This window comes from Canis lupus, chromosome 37 (genome assembly GCF_048164855.1).
Source record: "Canis lupus baileyi chromosome 37, mCanLup2.hap1, whole genome shotgun sequence".
NCBI lineage: Eukaryota > Metazoa > Chordata > Mammalia > Carnivora > Canidae > Canis > Canis lupus.
In genome coordinates this window covers 9975476-9992368 of record NC_132874.1, presented here as the reverse complement: position 1 = coordinate 9992368, position 16893 = coordinate 9975476, and the positions used below count along the sequence as shown (strand labels likewise).

At 35.5% G+C, this 16893-nt stretch overlaps 1 protein-coding gene across 5 annotated transcripts in view; it reads right to left on the bottom strand.

The window, feature by feature from the left end:
• The window catches only part of NUP153 (nucleoporin 153), an 80672-nt gene that overhangs the window by 25667 nt on the left and 38112 nt on the right, over window positions 1-16893 (bottom strand). For all 5 annotated transcript variants that reach the window (XM_072814318.1, XM_072814315.1, XM_072814316.1 and 2 more), the window contains 8 exons: window positions 14506-14622; window positions 14368-14412; window positions 14202-14258; window positions 12232-12378; window positions 8853-8902; window positions 8479-8605; window positions 856-993; window positions 28-126 (listed from right to left, as the gene is read on the bottom strand). In XM_072814318.1, coding sequence (XP_072670419.1) covers window positions 28-126; window positions 856-993; window positions 8479-8605; window positions 8853-8902; window positions 12232-12378; window positions 14202-14258; window positions 14368-14412; window positions 14506-14622 — 780 coding nt within the window. The remainder of the gene's footprint in view (window positions 1-27; window positions 127-855; window positions 994-8478; window positions 8606-8852; window positions 8903-12231; window positions 12379-14201; window positions 14259-14367; window positions 14413-14505; window positions 14623-16893) is intronic.

Below are 16893 nucleotides of genomic sequence, written 5' to 3'. Positions count from 1 at the left end.
ATCAATCATTCCTTGCTTGCTACTTACCGATGATGGAGGTAGTACATCTGCCTCAGTAGATTTTACAATTGGAGATGAAAATCGAAACATGGGGCTGCCAGTGCTATTTGGAGAGGTCATTTGTACCTGGTTTTCCATATTATTAAAATAATACAAAAAGATTTTTAGAAAAAAGAAACTGACAGTAAAATAGACCTTAACTTAAGCAAATTATTTCAAAGAAGCCAAACACAATTTCCTTTTAGATTTAAAAAATCATTTGTTAAGGGGCCCCTGGCTGCCTCAGTCAGTGGAGCATAGGACTCCTGATTTCGGGGTTCTGTGTTCCAGCCCCCACTCTGGACATAGAGATTGCAAAATAAGATCTTTTCTAAAAATAAAAATCACTTGTTAAAACTTCTGAAAAATAAACTGTAACTGTTATAAAATCTGGCTTCTCCTTGGGAGAGGAGTATACACTATTTTAGAGGTTTATGTATCTGACTAAAGGAAAAAAAATACCACCTATAAGAATATGTTCAGAAATAGTAAAAGCCAAGACAAAAGCATAAAACATTTCAGGAGCAGTTAATCCTACTTGAGAAATAAAAACAAAAGTCCATTCTTACCCCCAAAAAGCATCTTAATCGGAAAAAATGTTTGGAAACAAACTTATTACAATGATCAGTCACTAAGGCACAGCATCAGAATTAAAGAGCACTCCTTTATAACAAATTTTAAAAAGCAAAACACCATTTCCATTTTTCTCTTATTTTGAGTTATTTCCATAGTGGGAACTTATCATTGCTTTCAACAGAATATTAGATTTTTCTTAAGACAACAAAAATCACCTCTATATCTACAATGGTTTTGTACCTTGTTTGTTAATGATTGCGAAGGACTAATGGTTGCTGGAGAGGAAGTTGTGATCACAGAGGAACTAAAATTGAAGGTAGGCAGTGAAGAACTGGTGATGGGTAGAGAGATTTTCGGCAATACTGGTACTTCCATTTCCTAAAACGCAACATGTTTCATGTCATTCTTCTATCCCTACTTATTTTCAAGAACTGATATAGTAACACATAAACTGAGAATAGGGAGAAGTTAGCACCACACAGTGTTAACAATGTGGGCTCCAAAATCAAAAGAACTCAGCCAAGATCTGAATGCCAGCTGTGCCACCAGACACGGTGGCTTTGTGAACCTAACTGCCCTCAGTACCAATTTACTAAGGGCTGAAAATGAGAAAATACACTAGCTGTATATTAATATAAAACAAAGTTATATATGGGTTTGGCGTATAAAATAAGCATATAATAGACATCAGTACTGATGAGTTTGGTGAAATGCCTGGTTTTTTACCCCAAGTCTTAGTCTAGGTTGAGGGCAACAAGAGTCCTGACTCTGGCTAATGGTAGACGAGTTGGTTATCTGACCAATGACCTGATGGATAACAATCGTAAACTCTGAACAAAATAGAAAGAAATAAGCATGTGAAAAAAACTGGAGAGTGACCAGAAGCAAGCAGAAACTGGAGAGATTAAAAAACACTTGGAAAAAGCGAGGGGCACTGACTGAGCTTCCTGTCCTCTATGAGCTGGTGCCACTGCATAGTTGAAAGTCTGAAGGAAAAAAAAAAACAAAAAAAAACCAAACCAGCAAATCTGTTTCACTGAGGAGTCAGAGGATGGACTAGGTGACCATAACAGCTAGAAAATGAGGGGAAAGTGCAGGACTGAGGAGCATATAAACCTGCATGTGAAACGTCCGGGTTTCTAGCAGACATGTAAGCTGCTCGTGTATAAGGCAGACGCCAAGAAACCAACTTAGGCTGAAGAGCTCCAGCTGCCACCCACCACAAATGGGAGAGTCTGACTTAAGGTAAATTCCCCGCCAGCTAAAGCTATCTGAATACTTCAAATGGACATCATTTATGGCACAGCAATCACACCTCTGTAAAATCAAGCCCTCTCCCCAAAGGGAAAATAAAGATGCTTTCAGATTAAAAAAAAAAAAGAAAAAAAGAAAAAAAACTACAAAAAAAAAAAAAAAAAAGAAAGAAAAAACCTAGGACAATCTGTTGCCATAAAACCTGCTCTACAGGTTCTTCAGGGTGAAGGGACAGGACACCAAATGGAACTCAGGTTTCCTGAAGAAATGAACAGTAGTATGTCAGCAAACACAAACTTTCATTTCCCTTAATTTCTTTAAAATACATACAACTGCATAAAGCAAAAATTATATGCTGTGAATTTACAGCCAGCCTATCTAATTTTAATACAAATGGCAAGAATAATCTAAAATACCAAGGAAGAGGGGAGGTAAATCAAACTAATAAAGTTGCAAGATTCTTAAATTTTACAGGAAGTGGTACAATATTAACACAAAGTAGAATTTGAAATTTAAGGATACATACATAATCCCAAGACGAACCACTAAGTAACATGAAGAGGTAGAGATAAAAAGCAAAGTAATTAAAATGTAATTCTAACAAATACTCAATTAACCAAAAGAGGGCAGCTTTCAAAAGGAACAAAACAAAAAACAAATGGGAAAACTAGAAAACAAAAGAAAAATGGGAGACTTTAATCCAACCACATAATTACATTAATTATAAATACTTTGATTAAAAGGCAAAAAGCAGGATCCCTGGGTGGCGCAGCGGTTTGGCGCCTGCCTTTGGCCCAGGGCACGATCCTGGAGACCCGGGATCGAATCCCACGTCGGGCTCCTGGTGCATGGAGCCTGCTTCTCCCTCTGCCTGTGTCTCTGCCTCTCTCTCTCTATCTGTGACTATCATAAATAAATAAAAATTAAAAAAAAAAAAAAAAGGCAAAAAGCAGGTAAAAAGCAAAATTCACCTATATATTGTCTAATAGAAACTCAATTTTTTCAAAGATTTTATTTATTTATTCATGAGACAGAGAGGCAGAGACCTAAGCAGAGGGAGAAGCAGGCTCCCTCTGGGGAGCCTAATTAGGAACTTGATCCCAGGACCCTGGGATCACAACCTGGGCCAAAAGCAGACACTCAACCACTGAGCCACCCAGGCGTCCCTACTAGAAACTCACTTAAAGATATGGGTTAGAAAAAAAAAAAAAAAAGATATGGGTTAGAAGCAAATGGATGGGAAAAAAGATACAACCTGCAATTCGCAAGCCTAAGAAGGCTTATTCTACTAACACAGTGGCTGGCTATATAAATACCAGTACAGCAGATTTCAAGACAAAGAATACTCCCAAAGATTTTTTTTTTTTTTTAAAGAATATTTAGGGATGCCTGGGTGGCTCAACAGTTGAGCACCTGCCCCTGGCTCAGGGTGTGATCCGCGGTCTCAAGATCGAGTCCCACATCGGGCTCCCTGCCTGGAGCCTGCTTCTCCCTCTGCCTACGTCTCTGCCTTTCTTTCTGTCTTTCATGAATAAATAAATAAAAATTCTTTAAAAAAATAAAAAGAATATTTAGTAATATTAAAGGAAGCAACCAGGGAGGCATGACAGATGTAAGGCATATGCTTAAATGAGGGCTTCAAAGTATGTAAAGCAAACATTGACATAAGGACATTCACCAAATGAAAGTGGATAGATTTAATTCCTATCTCTCAACAATTTAATAGACTAAACAGACACACTCCACACCCTGAAAAAAATTCAGCAAGAATAAAAGATCTAAGAAATACTATCAGTCATCTGACATCTTATATAACACTATACCAACAACCATAAAATACAGGCTTCAAGATTCTTCAAGCAGACCATATGCCGGGCTACCAACAAGTCTCAATATATTTCAAAACATTAATATCAAAATTAAATAGTTCTAAATAATCCATGGATCATATAAGAAACCAAAAGGAAATCAGAAAAATACATAAAAACACTACTCTAAATCTTCCAGTAGAAAACTTACTTTGTGGCCTGGGAACAAAGGTTTTTGTTTTGTTTTTGTTTTTTTTAAGATTTTATTTATTCACGAGAGTCACAGAAAGAGAGAGGCAGAGACACAGGCAGAGGGAGAAGCCGACTCCATGCAGGGAGCCCGATGTGGGACTCAATCCCAGGTGTCCAGGATCACATTGGCCGAAGGCAGGTGCTAAACCAATGAGCCACCCAGGAGTCCCGACAAAGGTTTTTTAGGATAGAAAGAACAGTAAAGGGATCCCTGGGTGGCGCAGCGGTTTGGCGCCTGCCTTTGGCCCAGGGCGCGATCCTGGAGACCCGGGATCGAATCCCACATAGGGCTCCCGGTGCACGGAGCCTGCTTCTCCCTCGGCCTGTGTCTCTGCCTCTCTCTCTCTCTCTCTGTGACTATCATAAATAAATAAAAATTGAAAAAAAAATTAAAAAAAAAAAAAAAAAAAAAAAAAAGAACAGTAAAAATAATTGAAAAGGCAGAGGGGTGGGCAGTGGGTTTAGTTCAAAGAGCATGCAACTCTTGATCTCCCAAGAGAGTTATGGGTTTGAGCCCCACGTCGGAGGTAGAGATTACTTAAATATAAAATCTTTAAAAAATAATTTTTTAAAAAAGATAAATTCAGACTTCATAGAATTTAGAACATCTGATGATCAAAAGATACTGTTAAAAAACTGAATATGGAGACGCCTGGGTGGCTCAGAGGTTTAGCGCCTGCCTTCAGCCCAGTGCATGATCCTGGAGTCCCGGTATCGAGTCCCATACTGGGCTCCTTGAATGGAGCCTGTTTCCCCCTTTGCCTGTGTCTCTGCCTCTCTCTCTCTCTCTCTCTCGGGGTCTCTCATGAATAAATAAATAAAATCTTTAAGCAGCCAGACTGGGAGAAGATATTTATAAGACATGTATCTGACAAAGTACTTGGATCCAGAATCTATAAAGAACTCCTATAACCTGATAAGACAACAACTCAATTTTTAAAAGGGCAAAAGATCTGAAGATACTTCAAAAAGGAGGTAATAAGCATATGGCCAAGAACACAACATTACTGTCTCAGGGAAAAGCAAAATTACGAGACAGCACCATATACAAAGCAGTACGGATAAAATTAAAAAGAGGACTACTATTAATAGTAGAATGAAAGAAATGCCCATACACTGTTGGTTAGAGTATAAAATATTACATTCATTTTGGGAAAGTTTAGCAGTTTCTTAAAAAGTTAAACCCGTATCAGGGGGGCCTGACTGGTTCAGTCAAAAAACATGAAACTCTTGATCTTGGGGTTCTGAGTCTGAGCTCCATCCACATTGGGAGCAGAGATTACTTAATAAATTTTTTTAAAAAGTTAAAACACATATCATAAAATGTAGCTCCTCCACTTTTAGGTTATTTGCCCCCCAAAATCAAGCAATTAAATCTCCCCAGCTTGGGCAGCCCCGGTGGCACAGCGGTTTAGTGCCGCCTGGAGCCTGAGGTGTGGTCCTGGAGACCCGGGATCAAGTCCCACATCGGGCTTCCTGCATGGGGCCTGCTTCTCCCTCTGCCTGTGTCTCTACCTCGCTCTCTCTGAATGAATAAATAAATAAATCTTAAAAAAAAAAAATCTCCCCGACTCAGTCATATTATATAATCATATATTCTGTATTGATGAGCTTCTTCATTATAAAAACCAAACTGGTCTCGGGTTCAGATCCCGGACGAGCCCCCCCCCCCCAAAAAAAACCAAACTGGTAGCATAGTAGAGGCAAAATACCAAATGCTTAGTGATTAACAGAGTCCTTACAAATTTTGAGATCTAACAGGAAAGGAGATAAATCATACTTCTACTATCTCATAATGCAAAATGGGTTATTTACAATATAAAGTTCTGTTAACCTGAATGTTTTAAGTAAATCAAAATATACCAATCCCTGCTACATACCAATAGTACCGGAAATGAGTATAATTTGTTTACACTCCACTAAAATTAAAATTTCTTCCATTTGATCTATCCCAAAAGCCGACTAAGATACCCACAAAAATGAATATTCTATCCTTTATCAAAAGTTCCTATGAACTTTAACTGAATTAAGAACTAGTGGTCTAAACATTATTCGTCATCTGAAATAAAAACAGCACTGAATACAAAATAAGAAAGCATCTACCCAAAACCTATTCTACCTAGATTTTAAAAACACAGGGTAGGCAGAACGTTTGAGGTAGCCAGCCACCCCTCTTTCCTCAGAAATACAGAGACTCTAACTCCAGTGTGGAACAGAACTAGAGACAGGAGCTGAGTGAGGCATCCTGGGATGCAAGTTGGCAGTTGGCCAGAATGGAGAGGGGGCCCAGAGAAGGGAAGAGGTGATAAAGAGGCCTGGAGGCTTACTTTCATAAAGCTCCTCATCACAATTAGTATGCCAAAGTAACAAGAGCAAAAGTAAATCAATAAATTTCCACCCACTCCTAATATCTTGATACAGTGAAATCACAGTAAACACCCATCTCTAAGACAGCCAAAATTAGCTACAGTGACCTGAACTTCACCTAAAGATCTTAGGAATATATTCTTAAAAGTTGAAACTAAAGGGAAACAAGCAGAATTCACAAATCTGTTATCTGGCAAACACCAAATAAAAATGTTTTTTCCTCATACAGGGATAAAGTTTAAAAGACAGCTTAAAGACACAACTTTTACCGAGAAATATAAAAGCTCATCTAAAGAACAGGCTGTATAATAAGCTGTATTACTCAGATACTCATTTCTTTATGTATACAAAGCAAGACAAATAACCCATTTTAGAGGTAACTTAATCAAGTCTACATAAAGAGCTTCAATAAAATAAAATCGGTTTGCTAAGAAACATACAAAATGTTACATGCTGTATCATTACTGGCATTCAAAACCTTTTCTTTCAAGACAGTAGAATACATTAATACATTCCTTCCCTTCCCAACACTCCAGCAGGAGAGCAAAAAGGAGAACCTCAAGACCAGCACCTGAGCTGAGACCCCAGTATAATGCCACATACCACAAGACAGGCGAGGGGGGCAGAAAGTCCCAGCTGCCAAAGAAGCAATGGTTCTGAGGCCTTCACAAGGCACAACTATAGAATTGCTAAGCAGGAAAAGGGTAGAGAAAGGAAACGAAAATGAAAGACTGCCTACTCTAAATAAACTTGGGAAACATACCAACAGACTAAAAAGGAAAGTGATACTAACTCGTACAGTAATTTCAACCAAAACATGACTTTAGAGTTAACAGGAACTGTTACAGAAAATGTTTAAAAAATCTAAAAACTCCTAAAAAACTCATGAGTCAATGAAGTTACCAATGAAATTTTAATTAGAAACAGACAAATGGAAGCATTATGTATCAAGACTTAAATGATCCCATTAAGCTGAAATTCACTTGTAAAAAGATTGAAAGGAGGTCTGCATGCAACTCAAAGTATTTAGAAAATAAATAGAGCAGCCTATAGAAAGAAAAGTTAATCAATCTTTGATTAGTCCTCATGTTCTTCAAACTTTCATTTTCAGCATACAGAAATCTTTAAAAAAAGAAATCTTAATGAAAGAAATAATCCATAAAAAATGGATAAAGAGAGAAACCCCAAATAACCAAGGAACTCAGAAGAGGTCTCCCTCCCTTATAAACAGGTAATGCAAAATAAAACTCCAATGGCTTAACACTTGACAACTTCATATCCATTGCCTTGGCAAAAACTTAAAAAAGAAAAAAAATCAAGTATTCATAAGGAAAAAGAAAAAGCATATTCATCTACTGTCATGTGGAAGGAAGTATTCAAACTACCTTCAGGAGCAAGAGAGCAACATTTAATAGTGTGAAGATGTGTATCATCCCCTAAAACCCAACAATTTCAGCCTAGAGAACACACTGCACGTGTGCCGAGGCAGACATGCATAAACATTCACCTCCGCATATATTAGGAATCAACCCACAGGGACACCTGGGTGCCTCAGTGGTTTAGCTCCTGCCTTCGGCTCAGGGAATGAGTCCCACATCCAGCTCCCTACAGGGACCCTGCCTCTCCCTTTGCGTCTCTCATGAATAAATAAGTAAAATCTTAAAAAAAAAAAAAAAAAAAAAAAGGAATCAACCCACATGTACCTTGCAGAACAGAGGGTGCTAAATTTTCAGACTGGACAAATGTGTTAACAGTGAAATTATACAACTTGCAATTTTTTTTCATAACACTGGTAAATTTCACAAATGATATGAAGAAAATGGTAAGTGATAAGAACACACACAGCGTTAATTCATTCATAAAACAGGCAAATCCTAACAATATGGTAATATTCCAAAGGTCAAGTAATTTCAATTCTAATTCTCTTATTTGAAGAATTATGGTTTTTTAGTGGCATCCATGGAACTTCAGGTCTGAGGTTAGGTTTCCTGTGTCATCACAGTGAAGGGAAGCATTGAACACACAGACATGCATGTGCGCTCACACTGGGGAGGGACTGTTCCAACAACAGATTAGTCATTCTTGTGCTGAGTCTCCCCCAAGCCCCACCCCTCAGGGTCTCCCACCACCACCACACCAAAGCTTTCAATAAACCTTAAGAACATGAAGGATAGAACCTTACCTCCTCCTCTGGAGGTTTAGATGCAACAAAGCGCGTTCTCTCTCGTCTCATCTTGCCGCCTCCACTACCTACTCCAGAAGATAAACCATTGGCTGCAGACATACTGAAATTTGGGTAAGAAAAGCCACTAGGCAAAGAAAAAGAAAATTAAAACAAATGATATATTACTCTGGTCCATAACTTGTTAACTAACTGAAGACCTAAAAATTAGAACTGCTAACAAAAAAAAGAAATATTCAACCAAATGTTATTTTAAAAGCTGACAGATTTGTGTGTATGCATAGTTTTTTAACATTCTTAATCTTCAAAAACAAAATACATAAACAAAAGCCTTACAAGTGAAATATAAAGAAGCTTAGCTATGTAGACATTACCTTTCTTGTTCTCTAGTTTGTCCTGGCGTCACAGGTTTTTCATATCCAGTCTAGAACAAAATGAGCACACACCAAATTTACATGCCTGTTTGTTTTAATTTTCCCAATACCTCCCTTCTGTCTGTCCATTTTAATATTTGAATTTGATGGGTTTTTAGTTAGTAAATCCTAAAACTTGTGACTTATACCCTGCTTTCTGAATGGTAACTGAATTACAGCACGATTATACAAATAAAATGTCACTGAGCACACACTGCCCTTCAAACAAGGTAGTATACAAAGTTAATACACTTACAAACCAAAAAATACTTCTACTCATCTCTCATCATAGCCTACTAAAGGTGTAAGCAAATGTATAAGGATATTCTCTTTGAAATGATTCTCTGCAAAATAAGTTCCTCCATTTAAAGGGTATCACAGCTCTTCAGAGAAATAACAAAACAGAAGGTGGGGACCAGAAATTTACAGGATGAGCCTGGATTTTTTTTTTTTTTTTAAGTATTTTTACTTATTTGAGAGAGAGAGAGAGAGAGAGAGAGAGAAAGAGAGAGCACAAGCAGGAGGAGGAGCAGAGGGAAAGAACCTCAAGCAGACTCCCCACTGAGCACAAAGCCCTCCTCCCACCTCGGGCTCGATCTCATGACCCTGAAATCATGACCTGAGCTGAAACTAAGAATTGGATGCTTAACTGAACAAGCCACCCAGATGCCCCAAGTCTTGATTCTCCTGTATCAAAAAACAACTAAGTGTTCAAAATCTAAAAGCAAATACTACAAGGACACAGGAGCTAGTTCAAAGGCCAAATAAGACAATATGAACATCAAAATAAATAATGCTAATAAAGGATTATAACGAATAAACTGTGAGAAATAAAGTTGACATAAAAACACAGATAGGTTCATAAATGAGAGAAAACTTTTCCTCCAGGAGGAGGACAACTAATAAGTGTACAAAGGAGTGAAGTTAGAAAACCACCCTCTGTCCATCTACAAACAATGGTCTTGGGCAAAAATCACCAATAATGCTAACTACTAAAAGGATATTTATCCTCTCAAAGTTATCAACCTACAAGATATTTATTACAAAAGATAAAATAGTAACTTTATATTGGAGAAATCCTACTACCACCACCTTAATAATCACACTGCTAGTAATGAGAGCATGTGCTTCTTAACATGATAGGCTGAGAAGAGCTCAACATCTATTCTTTGGTATTATTACCCAGGGGGGTACCTGGACAGCTCAGCTGGTTAAGCATCCAACTCTCCATTTCAGCTCAGGACATGATCTCAGGGTCACTGAGCTCGAGCCCTGAGTGAGGCTGCATTTGGGGCATAGTCTGCTTGAGATTTTCCCTCTCTCCCTGTGCCCCTCCCCCCTGCTTGCACATGCTTTAAAATAAAAAAAAAAAAAAATTTAGAAAAAAGGACATAACTGGAATCTAATCATGAGGAAACATTAGACATCCCCAAATTGCAGGACATTCTACACAGTAACTTACTTGTACTTTAGAAATATCGATGCTATGAAATACAAAAACAAAAACCGTAAGGAACTGTTCTACACTAAAGGAGACAAAGACACATGAAAACTAAATGCATACATAATCTTGAATTTTTTTCTTCTGGGACAACTGGCAACATCTAAATAAAATCTGTACATTAGATAATAATCTATTGTACAATTTTAAGTTTCTGGTTTGATAACTATTCTGCATTTATTACATTAAGGGCATTCCCTACCTACAGGAAATACATAGCAAAGTTAGAACAAATATAGTAAACTGTTAAGTCTTATAATTGGGCGCTCGGGGCCGCGCTGGCCGTGGAGCTGCCAGCCAACCCGGGACCTGGCCCTGGGTTGCTTAAAATAAAAAAAAAAAAAAAAAAAAGAAAGAAAGAAAGAAAGAAAGAAAAGTCTTATAATTGTTCTTGCTAATTCTGTAAATTCATTAAATTCATTAATTCAAATTATTTTTTAAATTTTAATAAAGCAAACAAGACAAAGTGTTAATGATCGGTGAATCAAGGAGTAATGAGTAAACACTATACTATTCTCTCAACTTTAGTTTGAAAAATTTTAATAAATCAGGTTATGAAGATGAGATTAAAATAAGAGATTAAATAAGAGATTAAATGTAAGTAAAGGCATTAAGAGTAAGATACTATATAAACTCAATAAATACAAAAAAATACACTTTAACTAAATAACACAACAGACAAACCCAGAACATGGGACATTTTAAGACAACTGGCCTGGTCTTATCAAAAACCAATTTTGTCCAGCAATTCTGCTCTTAGGTATAGAACCCAGAAAAATGACAAAAACATGTCTACAAAATACCTGTACACAAACGTTCACAGGATTATTCATTACAGTCAAAAAAAAAAAGTAAAAAACAATCCAAATGTCCCCTCAACTGATGAAAGAATAAACAAAATCTAGTATATATCCAAACAATGAAATATTACTCAGCCACACAAAAAGGAACAAAGTTCTGATGCGTACTATGACATAGATGAACCTTAAAAACATTATGCTAAGTGAAATAAGCCAGTCACCAAGGACCACATATTTTAAAACTCCATTTGTATGAAACGTCCAGAATAAGCAAATCCATAGAGACAGATCAGTGGCTGCTTAGGGCTGGAGAGAGAGGAGTGGGGAATGACTACTAACAGGTATAAGGTTTAGGGCGGATGGGGAGAATGGTGATGACAATGTTCTAAAATCCACTGTGGTGATGACTGAACAACTGAGAATATACACTGCACCACTATGTACTCTTCAAATAGATGAATGGTACATTATGTGAATTATATCTCAAATAAAGCAGTTATTTTAAAAGAAAAACAATATGGTAAAGGAGTCAAGGCTTGAGATCTATAAAGACAAAACCAAAGCAATGTGTGAAATCTGCTTGGATTCTGATTCAAAAAAGCAACTATAAACAATACTGGAGTGTGGGCTAAACATCAAGTAATATTAGGAAGGAACAAACATTAATTTATTCAGATGTGATAATATGCAAGAAAATAGAAAATGCATGTCAAAGTACTTAGGGGTGAATAGATGTGTTATGTGCCATTTTATTTTCAAACAGTTCAACACCACCACAAACAAAATACAGTTTATAAAGTAATTCTGGCAAAATTATTTAATCTAAACTATGAGTACATATTAGTGTTACTAGTAAGCACGAATTTAGGATTTGATCAAGGTGCCAGCCATTTGAAAGGCATACCATTTATAATCACTAACACACAATCTTCATGCATTCTCTAGTTGCTACACTGCAATGGTAGAGTACTTGTATCTTATCTATTCTTACTCATTTTAATCGAAAATCAAAGATGAGTGAAAATAAACACATACTCACACTGTGCTTTTTATCTATTCTTTGATTAGTCTTCCTTAATTCACCAGATGGGGTCAGAGATGGTTTAAAATAAACAGTTCGATTTGCTGCTATGGAAACTGGCTTTGGGGTCATGAGTCTCTGAACAGGGGGATACTGAGAGTCCACCTTATAGAAACCAAAGACAAACCTTTATTTTCATATATATCAGTGACACATATCTAAAAATCATTTGGCAATAAATAATTAATGTGACCTAGAGACCTAGATGAATATTTCTTAGAGAAGTACCCAAAGGATGCAAATACTAAAAGGAAAAACTGACAGTAATAGAATGAAAGGCACAAATATTTATAAACCTAAATATAAAATTCCAAATGGTTGCACAGACTATTTTATTCTAGACTTAATAACTTTTCACATATATGTGCCTATGCACAAAATGGAAATTATATTCAAAATTGTTCTACAAATCTAAGTTTTTATTGAATTTCAAATATAGAAACTAAAATGATTTTGCCACATTTTCCCCAAATTACTTTTTAGATATCCTTCAGCTGGAAATAAATTATTTTTAAACTAGCTATGAAAATAATTGCCCAAAAAAAGGGAGCAAAGAATTTCAAAACCAAAAATAAACCAGCATTATTATCTAAGCACACAAGTGTTTTGTCAACAGTCTTTTGCAACAAGAAAACACAGTAAAAGTCCTGTTGCTATATGACTTCTACTCTGTCCAAAGACTGTACTACTATGAATATAGTCCTTTCACTCAGCAGCAGCTGTGAACAACATTGGTTTCCAAGGCAAAGCCTCTGTATACTAGCTCTTCCCTGAATCCTCATCACAACTGTGATCTTACAACTCAATGAGATAGTCTATTTTGCAGGCTGTTCTGATAACATCTGTGAAACATGAGCCACAATATTGTATTCTGGCTTTTATATATCCTAACACTCATTAATAACATTGGATTGATATTATACTCCATCTTTACTAAAACTTTTATCAATGAGAATTTGCATTATGGCAGTTTTTTACATTTACTTTTTAGATAATCTGACATAAAACAGGACTTTGAGAAAAGCAACTAATGCCATAAATTAATCCCATTGGCTAATAATGGATTCCCTCTTGCCTGATTACAAACATCTAGGTAATGCTAAAAAATTGTAAAGCAACACTATCCGCCCAAAACCCCTCAATTTTAGCCTTCTTTACAGAATTTCAGTAAAAATAATTATAATTTACCAATATCTCACATACAGTTCCCACAATTAATTCAGAAAATTATGATCATTTCAATCAGTTACTTCTGGGGAAAACTGGTGTAATAAATGCTTTCACAAGTAAGAATCTGGGAATCTGCTTCCCCCAAAGGATACTTAACTAACCACAAGCACAACTAACAAAAAATATACCTCTTTAACTGTATCCATCATTTTCTTTTTTTCACAGTAACATCCAAAACTAATTTTAACCAAATAGAACACACTAAAAAGGGTTATCAAGATACTATAAGTTATATTTTTTTTATTAGTTCCCATATCTTGGAACAGTACTTGGCTAAAGAAAGATCTAGCAATTTGAAATTCTATTACAACAGATTTGACATGTTTGTTAATGAGGAAAGTTTACAAAAGTAACTTTTCAGTGAGGGTTTTAGTTCACTGAATTACTAAACAAACACTTCAAGCACTTTTCACTCCAACTTTTATTTATCATCAGGAAAAAAGTTACACAAAGACTACCAAGATGCTGAAAATGGAAATGCCAAATAATCAAAAAATATTGACTGAGAGTTTACTGTGAATACAGCACTGTGCTAAGGCAGGCACTCACAAGAAGCTACAATGTCCAAGTAAAAAAATCTTATCTTTCAACCACGCCCCCTAACGACTATCAAATTCAATTTGTAGATTTAGTAACTTAAAAATAAATATAACAAAACTGCTGAAACTTTAAGTAAATAAATGCAAAAGAAGTTTTACCCTTTCCCTTTTGGCCTGAAAGTCTGCAGTGGTATCTATTCCACTCCTATCAAGAGGCTGAAAAAACAAAATACTATTAGAATAGATTGGAAATTTTGAAAAATAAGATTTTCATCACCAATATATAAAAATAGCTCTCTTAAAAAAGGTTTAAAAGTCAACTTACAGAATTCAGGGGAGAAGAAACAATAGATGGAATTCTTTTTGCATCCTGTTAATATTGAAACAATAACATAATTAAGATTTTTCACAAAACTCAAATTTTGTTACACACCCGGACTTAATTGTGATTCTAAAATTTTACCGCCAGAGGGCTTGACATCTTCTCTAAAGACTGCAATATTCGCCGAGCTGTTGAACTAGTCACACCGTAAGATTGTGCATTGGGCTGTTTAGCTTTCATCTGTCTTCGAACTGGTGCCTATAAAGTAAACACTGTATTATTTTTTTGGACTGTAAACTCTAAAGCACATATTTCAAGAAATGAAAATATTTACAAAACAGAATGTATCTCCACAGAGAAACAGGATTAATATGGTAACAGCAATTTATCTCTGGGTGGTGTCATTATGCAGGAGTTCAATTTTTTTTTCTCTGTATCTTTACTGAAAAGCCAATGACTTTTACAATCAGAAACAAGATAGCATGCACTATGCTAAAGATCTGTAGCTATGTTAAATGGGAAAAGTGAGATCACTGGTATGAAGTTTAAGCATTATCTTAATCCATTTATCCCTGAAGTCTAAATCAAACCCTTCTTGTTGAATCACTATGCCATCACTATGCTGTGCACCTAAACTAATATAATATTGTGTGTCAACTATAATTCAATAAAAAAATAAAATTTAATTTTAAAATAAGAGAACTAAAGTAATAAGAAGTATATTAAAATATTATTCTAGATATTAAATAGTTAATTAAACTCCAAGATAACTAAATGAAAAGATTATAGACTCTATTGTAAAGAAAATTTAGCTTTTTAGACTAACTCATTTCTCAAATTTTGACCTAAAAATTTTAAATACTCAGGCTATTTCTTTATGCCTGTAACTTTCTTAAAATTGGAGTTAAGGAAAACCCCTAATAAAGAATAGACAAGTATGCTTTAATATGCAAGCACTGTTTACAAATTCCAATTAAAACACTTTTCTCAAAAATGCATTAAAACAATCCAATAACCAAGTGACTATCACAATCTGACAATGCTTAATATAAAGATATTATCACAATCGAAACTCAGTTTCTACAAATAGCTCATAAGAGCTAAAAAAACTGAAGCATAATAACTACTTTATAAATAATGCTTCTCTAATACCAAACACTGATGACATTTTAGAGTAGCTGCAATATTCTCCATCAGCTTTATTAAGAAGTTGATGCCCATTAAGGATTGCTTTCAGGCCAGAAGCTTTGGCAAATATGGGACAACACTAAAATCCTCTAGGAAAATATGATAGTCTGTCCTGTCACTGGGTTCTACTGGCCACTCAGGGCCTCAATTCACTAATCAATAAAATAGAACTGAGTTAAAGAATCTTTAATAGACCTCCCAGCTCTAATAACTCTAGGAAAGGACTAACAAATGGATTCAGCTTAAATGTCAATGATAAACATTTCAAAGCCTGTGCTGAGAAGGATTCTAAGGGTATGTCATGACTTGGCATTAAAAAGTATAAAATTCAATGTAAGAAAGGAAGAAATAGCAAGAACACACTCTGACTTGGACTACTTTATGAATCATAGGCTTATATCATCTAATCTTCTAACATGCTGAACTATTATTTTAACTTTAAAAAATGTTTAAAGGAGTAATATGATCCAGTTTAAGTTCTAGAAAAAGCTCCCTGTGTAACTCCAACATCCAGTTAACTCTTTCTTAAATAACAAAATATTGCCCTTCATGAACACTTTCAGAAATAAAACTCTAATTACTGTTAACTATATACACGAAATCATCCTATAATTAGGAAACTAAAGACAAAAATCTTAAAATATATGTTTCTATGCCATTGTTGTTTGTCACAGACTGTTCTCTTCACGTAGATTCCCCTCTCCAAAAGCCTACATATTACTTCTCCACCTTTAAAATGTCAAAATCCATAAAAGTAATAGGCACAACAAATACAATAAAACAGAATGTTTATGAACTTCAAAAAAACTGTTACTTTATGGTAAAACACAGAATGGTAGGATTTACCTTGAATTTGTTTTTTTTAAGTTATCGATTTCCACTTGTTCTTTGCTCATATGTATGTAAAATACAACTGATTTTGTATATTGACCTTGTATCCTGGGATCTTGCTAAACTCACTTAAAAGTTTTGGTAACTCTTTTTTTTTTTTTTTTTTTAATTTCTTAGGCTTTTCTATGTAGATAAGCACATTGTCATGAACAGAAATAATTTTTTCTTCCTCCCCAATCCATATGCCTTGTATTTCTTTCTTCTTGCATTGGATAGGACTACAGTATAGCATTAAATAGTAGCAGCTCTAACAGACATCCTTCTCTTACTGACGTGAGAAGAGTATTCAGTCTTTCACCATTAGTATGAGGCTAGCTGAAGATTTTCTATAGGTACCACTGATCAGGTTGAGGAGACCCGCTTTATTCCTCAAGCTATAGAAAATTTTTATCTGATGGACACTAAATTTTGTCTAACGTGTTTTATACATCTGTAGAAATGTTCATATGG